At 40.2% G+C, this 18,949-nt stretch overlaps 1 protein-coding gene across 2 annotated transcripts in view; it reads right to left on the reverse strand.

Moving 5' to 3' along the window:
- Positions 1-3,118: 3,118 nt before the first annotated feature.
- The window catches only part of pcsk5b (proprotein convertase subtilisin/kexin type 5b), a 74,972-nt gene continuing 59,141 nt past the window's right edge, over positions 3,119-18,949 (reverse strand). Inside the window, exons 13-21 of one of the 2 annotated variants that reach the window (XM_083784910.1) lie at positions 18,220-18,356; positions 17,967-18,089; positions 17,624-17,726; positions 15,073-15,266; positions 13,713-13,797; positions 11,193-11,296; positions 10,694-10,832; positions 8,136-8,251; positions 3,119-5,742 (exon numbers count right to left, since the gene is read on the reverse strand). In XM_083784910.1, the coding sequence (XP_083641036.1) occupies positions 5,636-5,742; positions 8,136-8,251; positions 10,694-10,832; positions 11,193-11,296; positions 13,713-13,797; positions 15,073-15,266; positions 17,624-17,726; positions 17,967-18,089; positions 18,220-18,356 (1,108 nt within the window). In that variant the 3' untranslated portion in view covers positions 3,119-5,635. Of the gene's footprint in view, positions 5,752-8,135; positions 8,252-10,693; positions 10,833-11,192; positions 11,297-13,712; positions 13,798-15,072; positions 15,267-17,623; positions 17,727-17,966; positions 18,090-18,219; positions 18,357-18,949 lie in introns of both variants that reach the window. The other variant, XM_083784909.1, reaches the window with a different exon arrangement.

An 18,949-nucleotide genomic window follows, 5' to 3' on the forward strand; every position in this document is an offset into this window, starting at 1 on the left:
GATGTTGTCTCTGTCTCTTTATCTGTAAAACCGGATTGTTCTTTTCAAAACAAGAGCTTTTCTGTGTACAAACACAACAGACAGAAGCTTCCCATTCAGCATAGCTCGGCTGCAGCGACCCCTGAATATGCACCATCACACTCTCCCTTACACACATACTGTATATGTCTCCCTCCCTGTACGTACACGCACGCACACGCACACGCACACACACACACACACACACACACACACACAAACTGAGGGAGCCATCTCCTTCAGGGACAGCAAGAAGTGTTGCTGTACACAGCAAAAACTGATATTTCTGACTCCACAAGGAGAAGAATGGAGTGCATCCCTCAGGGATCTTTCTTCTGTTATGGAAAAAAGGACTGACCTTGTGATGTCAGGACATTATCTACTATCCATATACCTGAATCCCAATGAATGACCTCCCCCATCCCAGATACTGTACTTCTAGGTACAGTACTTGACAAAAAACAAATGGATATTAAGGTCTAGGTCTTACTTTTCTCATACCTTTCATGTGGGATAGTCACACATTGGACTGACTATGCATGCTTTTAGCTAAATAAACAGCAGAGCTCTAAGGATGGCAATGCCTCTTCATCCATCCATCCATCCATCCAACCCCTTCATTCCTGTGCGATTAGGCCCAGAGTATTACCGCATACCCTCTAGCAATAGCAAAATGGATGTACATACAAGAAAGGACAAAATTACCTACCTAGCCTTCCTGTGTTAAAATGGCTACCAATGTAATCAAAAAAGGTCAACCAAAGAACAGGATCTGTACAGGATCTCCTCACTGGTCAGAAAAAATGCTTTGAAGACCCTAATAAGCTTTCTTCGACGTATGCATGCACCTCATGGTACCACAGCACCTCAAAGGCCCTTAAAACAAGGCTCCAGAGACATCCCAAAACAAACGGGTCAGGCTACTATTTGGCCTAACTCCCAGAACTCACCTCACCCCCACTCATTTTGATAGGTTGGAATGGCTTAGGCTTGACAACAGAGTACAGCAACTTGCAATGGGCCTGGGGCCTGTTTCACGAAACTTGGATTAACTAATCCAGGATTTAGGCCAAAACCAGGCTTTTTCAATCCTGGTCTTTACAGCCTGGTTTATTCCGTTCCATTAAAGCCAAGCGAGGCTCAGAATTGGCGGATTTGGCGAGCCGGGATCAGCAACCATGGCTTAATAGACAGTCTGGCTTTTTGTCTCTAGACCCATTATGTGGATCACAGATTTACTGATCCTTCTTCTTCATTGGGTATTAAGGCAGTTTGCATCCTTAATAGTTGCATTACAGCCCCCTTCTGTATATCTCATTATCTTTACTAATCGATTCAAGACTTACTGATACAAGGACTTAAGCTTCTAAAATAAATACTGCTGCTGTAATTAAAGAGAGAACATACTCTCAATAGTGGATAGACTGAATGATTAACTACCCCAAAAATATAGTTTACATTTTACCACTACTATTAACTTAAAACAGAATTCTTAATATTGTAAGCATAATGATATTGTCGCATTGTGATATTTGGCCATAACTCCCTCCTCTGAGGGAGCTACCTTTGGGGAAGGGGGTTGTTGTCCAGACAGGGGCCAGACTGGTGAGGGTCATGGGTTCATGTAGCATGCCAAAGTTTGTGCTATTGCCATTGAGAATGCATTGGGCGTTTAAGTTAAATAACTCAGAAACTACAAAACATTTCAAAGTAAAAAGTTCCAGCATGTGTCTCCACAGTAAGCAGAATTTTAGTGTGAATGGAGTTTCTAGGTGAAAATGATTTTTTGAAGTGCCACTATCTGCCTATAAATGTCACAAATTTTAAAGCACTATATTTCTAAAACTATGAAACATTTCAAAGATTCCTTTTCAGGCACACATGTCCACCGTAGGATGAACCTAAATAGGTTTGAATGGGGTTTCTAGGTGTAAGTATGTAGGACTAGTAGTGGCTGAAACGTTACAATGGTAATATGTTGTAAAACAATGAGTAATGGTAATATTTAGTGGTTTTCACTTTTACAAAAAAAATTAATAATAATATAATATAATTATTCTTAACCGTGCACTTGCACGACAGCAAACAATTCACCAACATTCACCAAAAGCATTCACCAAAAGCAGCTGATCTACAAGCTCACAAGCTGTCATGTTGTGCAGCCTATATATTTTGGTTATTTGATTTTATATAGTGCTTAAATTTGTCCTTTAATGCAGACCGATACAAATAAGGCAACATAAACCCATAATAATTGAATAAATCTGGAAAACATCATTGGTTTGTGATCAGTTTGACTGCTTAATGAACAGTAAAGACATCAGGATTAGGTTAAACCTGGCTGTTAGCCTGGTCCAGAGCAGGCTAAATCCAAAGCATTAGTTTCCATGGTAACTAATGTAGCATCACTTTCATGAAACCGAATCAAGCCTCAACATATCCAGGTTAACTGGTTAAATTAATCTGGCAAGATTAACCAGCTTTCATGAAACCGGTTAATCACTGATCCAGGATATATTAAGCCAGGATATGTGTTAAATCCCGGCTTAATCTCTAATCCAAGTTTCGTGAAACAGGCCCCTGGTCTTCAAGATTCGCTACACGACTAAGATACCCATGTACCTGTCATAATACTTCCTTAATGTCAACGAAGTCCATGATCACAACACCATAGGGATTTCCACAAACCTCAGGCTCAAACAAGGGGTTAAACTAATTTCGCCCTTGGAACGCCCTACCAACAGCCGTTAAGAAATGTGAATCCCATTCCAAGACTCCTTCAAAACCGCTCTCAAAGATGGGCGGCTGCAATTCAAAATTGGAACCTATAAATAAAAAGTAAAGTCCCCCCCCCACCCCAACTGTGTATATGATTTATTTTGCATAAAAGTGTATATAGTGTATATGTGTTTAATTGTTCTGATGAATTGAAAATGGAGGACCCTTATGAATTGTTAATACAATTTTCAATCAATCAATACTACAGTAACTATAGCATTTACTGTAGATATATGCAACTATTTGGTACTTTTGTTCATTGGAAAAAAGTGTTTCACTACTATATAATGAATGAGAATTATAATAAAGAAAAAAGCATGAACAGATTAAACATTTTAATAAGAACATTTAAGTAAAAAAAAAAAAAAAATGATTTTCAAAACTAGGCCTTTGAGTAACATTAATAATGCATTGTCAGGTATATCACAGGTACACAATAAAACAGTTTTCATAGGAGGGGTGTATGCGTGTTTACTACCACACAATCTAAATTAAAATTTAGTCATCTTAAACAATGACCAAAAATACGTTTTTGTTAACCAAAAAAGGGATTCATCAATTTTTATTACAAATCATCAAGAACCATAACAGTCGACAGTACAACAATTCATCTAATACTGTAATTGCTCAAGCTGCAGGAGTGAAAACCCACACAAATAGAATAAGAATCTTAAACATTATGTTGTTCTTTATTGGAATCCCGTACCAGTCAAATAACCTTGGAGTTCCATTCAGACAGACAGACAGACAGACAGATCCAAAGCCACACATCTGAAGGTTGTTTTGTTGTTTGTGGGGGGCTGCAACACCACAGTTTTCACCCCAAAAAAAATGCATGGGCGAGAGCAATTTGAAGTGCCTTTGTACAATAAAGGCTCAATGTTTGACATTTCAGAAAGAAAACATGAATATGCTACCTGAACATACCCCTGTAGTGCTTAAATCCCTTTTCCTGCTTCTGATGCTGAAACATTTACACCAGGGTGACCATTCACTCACGATCGAACTCTATATTTTATTGATAAGGCATTCATTTTTTTATTATGTCTTATTATTATGACTACTCTTCCTGTGAAGCAAGTTTAAATATTGGAACTTTTAATCTACTTCCTGAACAAACTGAGATGAAAGTGAAACCCCCGCCCCATCCGTCTACCTGTCGCCCAACTGTGTGTCACACGTAAAAGAAATAACAGATCTACAATCTCACAATGCGTCACGGATATGACGTGTTGTGCATTTGTATATCAGCTATTTTTGCCATGTGACCCCATCCTACCTACGACAAAGTATAAATCAGGCTTCAGAGATCACCATCAGCAAATGAAACGCACTTAAAATTAAAAACATTTTTTGTGATCGCTGAGCAATACTTCAGTTGGTATACGCCTCCATTACAATAAAATAATCTTATTCCTAAAACGTTTGGTTTGAAAATAGTGATGCACCAATACTAGCTGGCTGAAAAAGGTGTTGCGGAACTTCTGCCAACTGCCACGTGACAGATTTTTCACACATACAAGGATCTTCAATTTTCTCTAATGGAGGGATATGGATTGGAACAATTGCAAACTAATCCTCCAAGTGTGGATTGTTCATCAGCGGTAATTGTTTGGATCATTAGTTTGGATGTGGTTAAATAATGTTTAACCACATGAAGCTTCAGGGATCCCCAGGGGTCCCCCGCAAAATGAGGAATAGAATAAGAACACTTATGCCCTATTTCAGTTTTCAGCTACTCTTGACAAATCTTCTCTTGTGTGGGTCCCCGACACAAAGTATTTCCAAATGGGGGTCAGTGACCAAATACAAATCAATTTAGGGTTCCTTGACATGAACACATTAGAGAACCACTGGGTTAAGTGGTTAAACCTATTAGTAGTGTGCATCATTATTGTCAGTAAAACATTTTTTTATTGGTGCATCCATATTAACGGAATCATTTCCACTCACTGCCAAGTTTATTACTCCATGCAGAAAGATCCGGAAGGAATGACTATTGATGTGCTTAATTGTACCACAGTAATGAATCAATGCGCTCTGGTCTTACATCAAGGATCGTTGGCCTTCCCCTCCCCACACCGAGAGACACACACACACACACACACACACACACACACACACACACACACACACACACACACACACACACACACACACACACACACACACACACACACACACACACACACACACACAGTTTGTAATTGTATATGGTGCCGCAGTAAATCCTAATTTATGTGTGTGTAAGTACGTATATGCATGTTTATCTGCACAAGGTGTGTAATGACCTGCATGTATGAATTCTTTATTTGCACACAGACACACTGGGGCCTTTCCTACTGTACATGAATCGATTGCCATCGTTGATATTCGCTAGCAGAGGAGGAAGAATGAGGAGCCAAAATGAAAATGCAAAGACGCAAGATTCACAGGCTGAATGGCTCCTGCTTAGCTACACACTCTACACTGGCAACAAACAAAAAAAAAGAAGGTACAATTATTTTGGCATCAATGCTTTGGTCACAGAATGCCGACACTTTTGCTCGTTTGTGTGTTCTGTTTCACTTTTGTTTTTGTTTGCTTGTTTGTTCTTGAAGTATGTCCCAGTCATTTTACACCCTGACCGCGTGCGCATGTCCCACTACAGGAAAAAAAAGGTAGGTTTGTTGTAGTCCTGTCATCGCACCTCCGATGCAGTCCCTTAAAGAGGCACAGATTCTTTTTATAAATTATGTGACTATGAATGTGTGGGCTGAGAGGTTTGAGGAAGAGGGGTGCCCCTTGTTCCCCTGCATCCGGTTACGCCCCCTCACGTATGCCCGCCAAGAATGTTCTGTCACCCCTTTTGCGAACACGTTCTGCAGCACAGCTGCTGCAGCACTTTCCTCTGGCAGAGATTGTTCTTTTTTACAAGCACACAGAAACTGCCTTCCGCCCAAGATTCTTCATTTGCTTTCCATAGAGCAGAAATAAGAGATAAAGGGGAGTGGCACGAGGAGGGAGGAAAACAAAAAACAATAACAGCGTGCATACACACAGTGTAGAACCATCATAGGTTGGTCAGGATCAAAAGGTAGAGCCATGTGATTGGTCAGGAGAGGGGTCAGGTGACAGGAAGAGTTTTGAGGATCCAATCACAGGTGTGATGTTCGTCGAGGTGGGGAAAAACGATCGTAGTCCCGCAGAAATGATTGGATCCATGTCAGGAAAAAGGGAAAACAGATTTGGGAGGGGAAAAAAGAGAAACAGTAAGAAGACAAACGTCACAACAGATGTTTGATTTAAAAAAGTCAAAAGGTAGTTTTGCATAGCTGAAAACATTTGAAGTGGACCACCAGTCTCCCAGCTCTTCTATTGAGATATGTATAACCTGTTTCTGGTTTAACCACTACTGGATGACAAGTGGTACTGCCTGAAGGTCCAAATTCAATTCATCACATGAGCAGGCATGCAGGCTCCATTAGCTCAGTGATGAAAATGTTAACACTTGGGTGGGGGACTCGGTTTCAAATCCACAGTAGAATATTAAAGTTACAGAGTGTAGCTTGAAATGATCAGTGTGCAGCTATTTCTTCCTATTATTATCCTTTTGTCCTGCACCTATTAGGTTGGATATTGGCACTGTTGGGTAGAAACTTTCCAATGGATCCAATGTAGTCATCTACAGTATAAGATCACAACATGTGACAATGCAACCATATAGTGCATTCATTAATGAGAAAATAAATATAAATGTATATATGGACACAAGGTTTCTGCTCAACAGTGACAATATATACACACTCCAGCTCACATTACTGGAGGGTGCACTTTGAGCTTTGACAAAGGGCGCGTTCGGAAATGGCGCACTGAGCGCACTGCACAATGCAAACTAATAGGCGAGTGCGCTCCAGTGCAGAATTTCCGAACGTGCCCCAAGTAAAGATCTCCATCATCATGGAAAGGAGATATATTTTGAAATGTATCACAGACCGGTAAGGTTTATGGGCGTTTTAGTGAAAAGCCAGCCATAGAAAAGAGCAAACCCAGCAATTATGAACTGTGTTAGTTGTTAGCCACATAACCAGATCACCTTGGCCAGTCTTTAATGTAAAGAAAATAGAAAATGTACTGCATTAAAATAGCCTTTCCTAATTGCCAACACATGCACAATTTAAACAAGACTGGAGCAATAGAGCATACAGCAATGAAAATAGAGTTAGTGCAGTAGAGTGTAAAATAAAGAAGACAAGCCAGAGTTGAGAAGATAAGACTAAGCACAAGGAAGCAGTTGAAAAGCAGATTATCAAAATGTCTTAAATAACATGAGAAATATGTTGGCGCATGCCGGTGTGAATGTGTCAGCCTCTGTGTCAAAACCAATTATACCATTTCATGAGATAGATAGATAGATAGATAGATAGATAGATAGATAGATAGATAGATAGATAGATAGATAGATAGATAGATAGATAGATAGATAGATAGATAGATAGATAGATAGATAGATAGATAGATAGATAGATAGATAGATAGAGAGAGAGGGGGGGGAATGGATGGATGGATGGATGGATGGATGGATGGATAGATAAAGGTTGGACAGAGAGACGGGACTGAGACACTGTGCAGAGCAGATCAGTGAGCAGTTTGTTGTGATGGGTTACTGGGTTATTAAAAAGCTGAAAATGAAAGAGAAACCAGACCAGTGTGTTCTCTGCTGTTATTTTATACCGTGGCTCCCTTTTGGCAGCAACTGTGCCTCTGCTCTAGTGACAATTCAATTAGGAATGCAAAATGGCACGCATTTAAGCAACGCATTCTCAAACTTAGGCCTATTGCACAATTGATCTACACAGTAAAATCTTCAGTGTTTGATAAATTAACCAATCTTAACCATCTATAAGCTAACAACACATTGGCTATTTTTTTAATACATTTGGTGCCCTGGGGCACCCCAGGCAACAAAGTATATATACACACAGTAGTGTTTAACTGAGTATTTTACTCTGCACAAACACTTTGTGCCACACATTTCACTGCTTGTACCTTTATGAGTAAGTGACAATAAACCCTTCTAGATTCTTGATTGCTTGATTGACCAGAACAGTAGATTAGATATGCCTCAACATATACTGTACTTTCATTTTATAATTTGGCAACATAGTACTTCAAGAATTCATTCTTGTGAGAAAAAATTAATAAATAAAATGTAACATACATGTATCATGTATGTATGTTTATTTCTACAATTACATTGATATTCCTTACAATATGTACATTTGGATCCAAAACACAGTTGATCAAGGATTTCATTCCATTTCCATTATGCTAGTCAATATAGAAAGTTGATAACTCACCATCTTTGCAGATGGTGCTGACCACACAAGCTGTGGCCTCCAGGTTGTAGCCACTGACACAGCTGCTGCAGTTCATTTCACCAGGCCCTGTGCACTCATAGCAGCTATGGTCACACCTATGGGGACAGATTCGGTAGTGTCATCACTCTGAGAGATATAGTAATACAAAGGGCCATGGTTACATTATTAACACAGAAATAGGGTTGATATGGACAAAATCACAATATTTTTGAACAAATATTTTGATATATATATGGTCCGGACGGCTGGTGTAGAACTAGGGTGTACAATACAAAACAGATATAGAGGGTGTGGAAGCACATTCATTTTGATACAGTTTACTTTCCCAGCTAGGGTTATATGTAAGCTCTTCCACCTTTCCAGGTCCAATTTTGTAAAAGTAAAAGTGTGTAATTGGGATTTTGTACCGTTCGTGTTCACTGATGCCTTAGTAGGTGATGAGCAGGTTTGAGGCGTAATGCTAATATTTTAGCTAAAAGTTTATAGTCTGCATTCAAAAGGGAGATAGGACGGTACGAACTTACATTCACGTACATTCTGAGTTGTCTTTACCTTGCTTAGGCAATAATATAATTGAAGCTTCAGTGAAGGTTTGAGGTAATGATCCCTGGTCCATAGAGTCATTGAACATTCTTAACAAAAGGGGAGCTAGTTTATCAATGCATATTTTATAGAACTCTATAGGATAACCATCTGGACCGGAGGCCTTCCCACTGTATTTGTTTAATTGAATCTACAAGATCTACAAGAACTGTTATCCTATATCTGTAGTGACTTGAATAGTCGAATTGCAGATTTGAAAGATTATGTTGATATATATCATATACCCACAATGCCAGTATTGGACAACAGTTGTAAATAAATTAACATGGGCAAACCTTCATTGAATTCTTGAAATATTCAAAATGCTGTGAGTGTGCTTAACGGAAGGCTAAATCCAGAAAACCAAATCTTCACGTCTATTTCTACACGTGGTAAAGCTGTGGAAGACTATATTGTGACCCCACAAAACTTGCCATGAATGTAGTGTTCACACACACCCTCTGAGCTTGTAGACAGAGTTGATATGAAGCTGCTAAATTGTTGAATCAGCACAGCAGACTGCCTGAACATTAAGTGATGCTTTGAAGGTGACACAGAAAGCTGACTGACAAGGCAGAGATGTGAAATGATTAGACTGTAGAACTGCCTTACTGCCAGAAGAGAGGCTTAATAAAAGTAAATTGGAGCAGAACACATAATCCCATGGATAAGAAGGGTTTCCTCAATTTTCATACTCTCTGATCTATTAAATATATATTTTATGAATATCCTACAGTGTAATATAAATATGGATAACAGAAATTATTAATGTTACATCAGGAGCAATTTAGGGCAGACATTTTGAAACAAGAATTACTCAGTCATAATTGCCAGCTGCAGCAAGCTCTCGTTTATGAACATCTATAATCAGTTTGTGTGCCGCAGCCTCAGCTCACGGCTTCACATTGCGGCGTTCAGAGTATGCAGCCAATACGGCTTCACGTTGCGGCGTTCAGAGTATGCAGCCAATACGGCTTCACGTTGCGGCGTTCAGACTTCAGAGTATGGTTTTTATGCCGTTCAGACTAGCCTCCCATTGGCTTAGAGGCAGCCAATGACACTACTACGGTCTCTAGTAGAGGTAGGCGAATATGTTGTCCAGCAGCTTTTCAAGCAGCTGGCAAAAATGCAAACTTAACAAATGATGCTCAAAGGTCTCTCTGTGCTCAACTAGGATCTGGTGCCCTACCTCTGGCAGTTGAGGATGGTAGACAAAAGGCAATCCTGAGGAACAGTGATTGTGTGTTCTTAGTGACCTGGGAGTTTGAACAAATATTTTGATATATATATATGGTCCGGACGGCTGGTGTAGAACTAGGGCACCTAGTTCTACACTCTGTATGTATGTATGTATGTATGTATTTATGTATGTAATACAATTCTGTACGAGACATGGCCAAAGCATTTCCGTGGGTCCCCAGCCAAAAACGTTGAGAACCCCTGCCTTAGCTTAAGGCCTGATCTTTGCCACAGAGAAAACGCTGCATCAAATCTGTGTGGAGGAAAAAGGTGGTTGTTATGAATAGGACTATGGGTCTCAAAGGTCTCTCTGTGCTCAACTAGGATCTGGTGCCCTACCTCTGGCAGTTGAGGATGGTAGACAAAAGGCAATCCTGAGGAACAGTGATTGTGTGTTCTTACTAGTGACCTGGTAGTTGTGGAGGATGAGTTTAACTTTGTGTTCCACTGTCCACTGTACCATGATGTAAGAATAAATGCACATAAGACACAGAAGAAGATTCCTAGAGGCATGGTAGTTGCGTTGGAGTACCCGTAACTCACAGCTTGGACAATTCATGTCACTATTTTATTTGTGGATGTCTTGGTGTATGTACAGTACAGTATGTGAAGCATGTACAGTAAGTGTCTTGTGTGCCTGTGGGGCTGGGCATCTTGCGGTAGAGGACACTAATAAAAAGATCAATCAATCAATCAGGTACTGTAGGATGACTTACTTTGAGCATGACCTTAGCGCCTGTCCACTATCTGAGGTCTTCTCTGCCAGGTAGTAGCCAGCACTGCATGTTGTCACACACCTCCATTCCTCTAGCAGGTATCCCTCTGCACACTTGGTACATGCCTCTATCCCTGTACCTGTGACAAGATGCAAACAAGCGTACCATGTCATCAGTGCAACTTAATTGATTTAATTGATTAATAAAAAATATATATCAAATGTTTTATAGGAAATAAGTCACAGGTTGGTTTCAATAGTGAAAGTAGCTGATCTACAAGCTCGCATCACGTCATGCGGCACGTTGTGAGCTTGAAGATCAGCTATGTTATGCACAACACCATTGTGCGACAAATTATATAAGTAAGTAATGCACAGAAAAGAAACGGCTAAGAAAATAATGAATAGTTGCAACCCCCTACAACACTGAGTAGTACAGAGGAGAAAAGCAGGTGGGAGAATTATTCTGATGAATGCACATTTGAAGAAGTTCTGTATACCTGCACAGGTGGCACACGCCCGATGGCAGGGCTCACAGGTCCTTCTATGCCCATTGTAATAAGTTCCTGGGTCACATGTCATCTGACACTTGTTTCCTTGGAGACTGGACACAAACAATGCCATGCATACGGTTATGAGCCTTTCACACAGGACATTGTAACAATGATGCTCTATGAAGAGCGATGCATCCTCTGGTGTGGCAGATCTACAAGCTCACAATGCAGTGCAATGTGAGCTTGTAGATTGGCTATTTTCAGCAAATAGATTTGGTGTAGAGGGAAAAAGGAGGGTGGCAAGTATAGAGGGTATGGACATGACATCATCATCAAACCCGGAAGTTATGTAGGAACACCTACTGAGTGACAAAAAACTACTTTCTGGCCTTGACAGCCCAAACATCCGAACAGAAAACTTGAATTTGACTGCATTAAACGACGATAAACGCCATTAAACTCACTTTGTGAGTGAGAATTTTGCCACTCGATTTGCCATTCACTTTATGCATGTGTAATATGTATACCCTCTATAGAGCCCAGGGGAATCACAGTCAATGAAATACATAGGGTTTACTCTGTAAGTGTAACTGTTGTCTCCGAATGAGGATTATTTTTTCAGCCCTTACAACTCCAGTGAAATAAAAAGCCAGAAATGCAAGGTAGAAAATCACACCATTGTGAAGTGAGCGGTGCCTTTGGAGTGAAGCACAGTTGTTGACTTACGAGAATTTTCGACCTCTAGGTGTAACGGGGAGGGAAAAAAAGAACAAAAAATATATATATATTATTATGAATTATATTTGTATTATTATTTATTTATCTTTTAAGAAAAAATAATAATAATAAGACAATCACACCCATGTGAACTGAGTGGTGCAACCCTGTGTGGGGGTCCCCGGAACTTCCAGACCCACAGGTGGGAATGGACTTGAATTAATGAAAGAACTGAAAAGAAAAAAGGAACCTGACAAATGACACTTTTTTTTCTCAGTTATTTACAGTAAATCTGGAAATTCCGGCCAAGTACAAGTTAATCACTAAGCTTTGAGATAACGCTTGTAGAAAAACAACCCAACTCTAGCACCAATGATACTTACTTTTTGTGGGTGGTCAGGACACTGACTGGCCTTTCACTTGGTATTCAGGAATGTGACCATCCGGTGGTTTAATTTAAGGTATCTATGTTCTTATGCACTTAAAGTGCATTTATTTTAACTCATACACATTACAATCCTTGGTGTACCATCCATCCATTTGTAAATTTGAGGGTGGACAAATGTAACCAAATGTAACTAAATGAAGCCTTAGGGGTCCATTTAGTTACCTTTGTACACTCTTAAATAAACACTCGTTTTTTACAATGGCAAGCGGAGGGGCAAAAGTCCATTAGTGAGCAACGTTGGAGGTTATAAACCCAGTTCTAAGAAGTCAAAGTGAGGACAGGTTGGTCCTGACTCTGTGCTGAGTTGAAAACCAGCTGGGCTGTGTTAGCTAATGTTTCCCAGAAAGGGTCTGGTTTGGTCCACACTTCCTCCTCTCCTCCCCACCAACCATAAATGGTGTACTGAATTGGAGAGGGGAGACATTGTGTCTGAGTGCATGTGTGTATGTGCATCTGTCTTATTGTGGTCTTGTCGGCACTACTATTCACATGTCTATGTCCCCCAGCTCCGTCTCTTGACTACGTGCTGGGTTCAGGACCAAAATGTTTCCAAATTTTCACAAGTGCTTCCTTCATGACCTATCAGGAATCCCGGCACTCTGGAACACTCTATCCCGTATCAGGTCAAGTGCGGTCACTGTGGTTTAAAGAGGTTTGCGTGGAAGTGGCCAGAAAATGATGTCAGTATAGATAACTGACTGGTTCAGATCAGGGGCTCTTAAAATACAGGTCAGAACTTCTTACAAGGCTAACCCAAACTTTTAGTCTAGGACCTGACTAAGACATATCTTAGTCAGGTACTACATTGAATTCCTACTGCTTTGACTGGCCTTTTGGGGCTATAGAGTAATACCATGTCAGGATTTTCCTATATCCTTGATTCTGTTGCATTTGTTTTGATAGATAAGGCTCAAAATAATGCTCTCAGGTTAAGCCAAAACACATTGTGGTGGAAACCATACATTGTATCATTACAACTATATTTCAGCAACAGCTATTAGAAGGATGTTATACATTCATAGGTCAGCTGTCTGCCATGCATAGTGAATGGCAGTAAATGTTAAGTGCATGGATATCGATTGAATTCTACCTGCATTTTATTCATGTATTTGATGTAAATACCATGTTTTGTTCTTGATTACTGTAAATCACTCTGGATTAATTCTGCTAAATGCCTAAATTGTACATGTTTATATGCGTCTGGAAATGGGATAATGGGTAGCTCATGCCAGTGGTTCTGGGACCCCCAAACTGATACCTATAATGCAGTAGACTGCTTTGTGCCCGACACCCCCAGAATACAAGAGATATATGATGACATGCCCAAAATAGTGATGCCAGGTCAAAAGTATTCAAGTTACCTCATCCCTGGTTTACATTCTGTGCAGACACTGGAGGTGGTGCACCTCCTGCAGTTCTCAGGGCATCTCCTGCACATGTTGGAATCTGGAAGACGGAAGGTCAGTCAGTCATACACAGTGACTAATACGAACCAGACGTCTGGTCACTTTCAAAATGAAAGGGGATGAAGGGAGCAGGGGAAAGGCGAGGGTAAAGGTGAAGGAGGAGGGAGAGAGAGGCGATGTGTGGCGGAGGAGATGAACAGGAGGCAGGGGAGGGGATGGGCAGAGCTGAGGTGGTCATTGATGTATTATACTGTAGAAAAGGGTATGTGTGAACATTTCAAAGGGTAGACTTGATACACCTTTGAGGCATTGCACATGGACCAGTGTTGTGTTCAGCAGGGCCATGAATTACAAAAGGTTTTACCAACATAGTGAACCTATTTTCTTTATAGGCTAAAAGTCAACTCAGATCTTCACTATTTAGCATACGACAAAGGATATAGGGCTTAATTTGTTAAATCTATATGGATAGCAGTTTTACTTTTACGGTCACAGAACACACCAAGCATTTCCTCTTCTGTACAACATTCCATAAAAATGGTTTCCATGAATCATGACATACTGTATGTTGCATCAGCAAAGTCAGATCATGTTTCTACGAATTAGGGGGAAGGAGGGAGTCAAAAGATCTGTGACGAGATGAAACCGTTTTAAACATGGTTTATACTTCATCCTACAACTGTGTCGCAAGCCGAAAATAAGCTCACAAAATGTTGCATCCGTGACACGTTGTGAGCTTGTATGTCTGCTTTTTTTGTTGTGCGACAGCATCGTACAACAGAGCATACATTTTGGGAATTTAAACGTTTCAGAGAAAAAAATCTTAGTGCTCTAAAGATTACCCTTTAGACTGTGTGGGAGAGTTTGTGTTTTTTTTATTTTTGACATCCCAGAATCTGAAAATAGAGGATGCTTTCCACAAAGATATAGAAGGATCACACTCAACAAACAAGGTCTGTTTGTTTGTTTTGTTTGTCATGTTTATTTCGAATATGCCAATAAAAATAAATAAAAACTGAAACAATTCTTTGCATTTTCTAATTACAAGGAAGAACAATTAAAATAAATAACTTAAAGAAAACGATTATTTCTTTACACAGTTAATGGAGATATTTCTGTGAAAAGCATTGGCAGTGAAAGAAGCAGTGTTTTCAATTAAATATTCAAATAGATTTTTTTCATTGAGGAACTTTATTTGGGTAGAAAGAATTACAGATTTTATGGTTAAAATGTTCAGTAATTGGACAAAAATCGTTTACTTGAAAAAGAGTGCAGAGGATTGTTAATATGGCTGGCATTAAACTCTGCAACCCACCATGCTCCAAGAAGAACCCATCTGCACAGCTGGCAACGCAGGTGTTGGAACCCTCACTGAGGTGGTACCCCACCCTACAGGTGGTGCACTGGTCGCTGCGGCTACCAACACATGTCTCACATGACGACCAGCACTTCTTGCAGCGCTTCCTGTCGTCACGGAAAAACCCACTGGGACACTCAGACACACACATCCTAGAAAAGAGAAAGGAGGGAGGCACAGTAAGGAGGAGAGGAAAAAGTGGAATGAAAGAGTGTGTGACGGTGGACGGTGATGGCGAGGGAGAAAAGGAGTTTGACATTATGCTAGTAGTTCATATGGACTTGATGAACAGGGGAAACTGTAGGGGAAAAGTAATAAAGGCCCATTCAATTTTACTCTCAGGGGTAAATTCACAAAAGGATGGCACAGCTTTGATGTCAGTCAATCTGCAAAGCAAAAATAAACTGCATAAACTCAAAAGAAACCCCCCATGATCATCAGGTACTATGATTATACTAGGAGAACGATTTGTTTTCAAAAAAATTGTACAGAACGTGTTAAAATGATGTTTTTCTGTGGCCACACCCACCAGTTCATTAAGTATTCCTGGCTTTCAGGTGGGTGGTGATCCACCTGGACTGAAGCCACACCCATAGCTGTTGTATGATAAAGTGAGAAGGGTTAGGGTAGGGGATGATATTGTGACTATGTGACTATATCTGGTGTATTTTGATTGGGCCTTGGACTCAAAGGCTTCCAGCTTTCAGGAAGAAACTACAAATACACAAGGAAGATATTTCAATATACTAACCACACTTGGGGGTCTATTAGGGTAATTTTAACTCCATAGACACATGATAGATGATGTGAGCATCCACAGATTTTGGTAACATGTTGAACGTGAGTGATGCGTTGAATGAATGAATGTCCTGTACATTGGGATGGATAATGATTGGATATCAGTTTCTATTATTAATCAAAGCACACGGGTGAAATTCACACTTAACTGCACTGCCAATTAAATACCATCTCAGGGCTCCGGAACAATACCATTTTTCTTATTGAAAATTAATGGTCCGCAATGAATAAATAAATAAAAAGTCCAATTAAAAAACAAGTGAAAGTTATTAGCGTCTTCAGAGGGTTGGTGGTAACTGAAGCACATGTATATGGTCTGTCAAGCCCAGACTTTCATCATGATCATGGCAGCAGTATTTTATTTGTTCTTACACACACATACATTGTTGCGTTTACAGCAGCTTTCAGCGTCCAAGCATCAAATGGCCTTTCAACGCTGTGCGTTCTATGATGAAGCCAAGTGTGAAACCACTGAGTTGGATGAGTGTATTGGCTCAAATATAACTACATGTTTTTATTAGTACACTGGCATTGTCCATTTCCAGGCTTTTGTGAAGCTTACTTAATTCCTTGACACCAGTTCCACAAACTCCTAAGTGACAGTCAAAGATGCATCAGCATTCAGCACACAAATAAATAGTGCAGCGTAAAGCCACCATTTCGTTTTTTGCCACATAGATAATTGCAATCAGATGCAAAATGAGGGCAAATTGCACTCAGCTGCAAAATGTTATGGGTGTGTTCAGTGCTGCCATATCATTAGCGCAATGTCTTTTGTGAATTAGACTTTAAGATGGGGCAGACTCTTCATTGTACCTTTTTATTTACTGTCAAATGTTATTATATTTATTATATTATTTACCCCCCCCCCCCCCCCACTACAAAGTTTAATTTGTATCACTGTTTGCTTATCTTATCCTGTAAGCTGTGACAATCCTTGAATAAATAATATAAAGATAGTGGGTGCAAGTGGCCGGAATCCCAAAATAATTTAATTAATGTGCTGGATTTTTGCAGTGTATACTTGTGCTTACAGGGAGAGAAAGTGTGCATGCCTGTAATTGTCTGTCTTATATGGGGAACAGGTGTCACATCTGTTGGATAACTTCACAGCCCTGCACTCATTAACACTTTTTCACACATTACAATGTTTCCACATATGGCATGCATGCAGCACATTAAGTCTACTTAGTTGCACACTGTTGGAAAAAAGCACCGACAAGAGCAGATCTACAAGCTCACAACAACGCGTTGCAGCACGTGTTGTGAGCTTGTAGATCGACTTTTTTCAATGTGCGACACCCACGGCACGTACAGATAAGCACCAACTGTTCTTGACTCCCATTCCCTCCAGTTAGTCAAGGCCATCAAAGACATAAGGAGGGATGTAATTACCTGAACATTAAACAGCACTTCTGCTTCTCTAGCCCAACCCCTCCCAGCGTCATTCATCAATTGCTCCCAATGGAAGTGTTAAAGTGCAGCGCATGCATCTCTAAAGAGGACTAATGATAAGGCAGTGCCTGAGTTTCCCAGATTGCCTTAATGCACCTGCACAGCTCGTCTTTTATTAGACACACAACACAAAGGCAATTACAAGACTTTGATACACACACACACACACACACACACACACACAATGGGCCCGTTATCCTCAAAAAAAGAGGACTACAATTCCATGCTCAAAGCATTGAGAACATTGAAATCTGACCTGGTATTGTTCTTGAACTTGAGGAAATAATGGAGGCAGTTGATGCAGTGATGGGGTCCAGGACCCTCGCAGCCATTTTCATTGCACTCCGAGTCACATGGGCCTAGAGATACGGAGACGATGATGAATCAACACAGGTAAAGTATAATCAAGAAAGTATGTGCCATGGATTATATGTCATGTTTCTGTAAAATGACAACATGCCATCTGAAACATCATAATGCCATAGCTAAGTTGAGTTAAGTAGACAAAAGACACACAGATGCCAGATCCATAGACAGCCAGGTGCTACAGCAAATAGCTTTTGGCGTTAGCACCTGTTTGTCTGGTCTCAAGTCCTCACCATTGTATTCCTCTGTGAACTCGTCAGTGGGTGCCAGCAGGTCTGTGGAGCGGGGCTTGTCACTCACAGAGTATGGATGCACAGACGTACCGTAAAGCACCAGTGACCACTCCTTCAGCTTCCCTTTACACAAAAAAGGCATGAGGAAAATGCTGTTTGTTTGTTTGGTGGATGCTGTTCCATATCCGAATAATCGCTAAGAAAGTAATCGATAGTTGCAGCACTATTAATAGCCATTCCGTAGAATCCATACCAGGTACTTTCTGGCTGCGGAGCTGAGATGGTGAGTCATGGATCTCTAGGATCCAGTCTCCGGCAGCCTTCTCTCCCCAGCAGTGGGTGGTCATGAACTCCCAGTTCTTAAAGCCTTCCATGGAATGGTCAAATAACCTAGACAACAGAACAAGCACGCAGACCAAATGGAAAACATGCCCACGCAAAGTATGCCACTCAGGAGTCAAGTACTGAAAACTGTTACAATCAAAACCAAGCAAGCACGTGCAAATTAATGTCAGTAACCTGGTTGCAGAAACAGAAAGTTGCAACAGGAGTTATTTAAGCCTATTTTCCTTCACAGCACACACTCCATATCTGATATGATCAATTGTAACATCCACAAAAAAAGATAACCAATCTTGGTCAAAAACGACATTTTTCATTATAATTTAAGAAAAGGCGTGAGACATCTAAGACCATAAAGTCTGAAGAAAAAACTAAACATTTAATAATTTCATGTTCATTTCAAATTAAGTCACTAATCTCATCACCACTGCCCTTCAATGTGGAAGGCAGTGTGGATTTAGACATTAAGAAGAATTGCATTCTCTGTTCATAATATATGCTGGACGTACAACAGTTTTGTAATATTGTTGTTGTCAGGGAGAAACCTTGTATCTCCATATTTAAACTTTAAAAGGTGATATAGACAAGTTTCCAGTTTGTACACAGAAGTGAGTGAGTGTTTCCAAACAGATTCAAATCTA

This window comes from Protomyctophum parallelum (genome assembly GCF_964188405.1).
Source record: "Protomyctophum parallelum genome assembly, chromosome: 15".
Classification (NCBI taxonomy): Eukaryota; Metazoa; Chordata; class Actinopteri; order Myctophiformes; family Myctophidae; genus Protomyctophum; species Protomyctophum parallelum.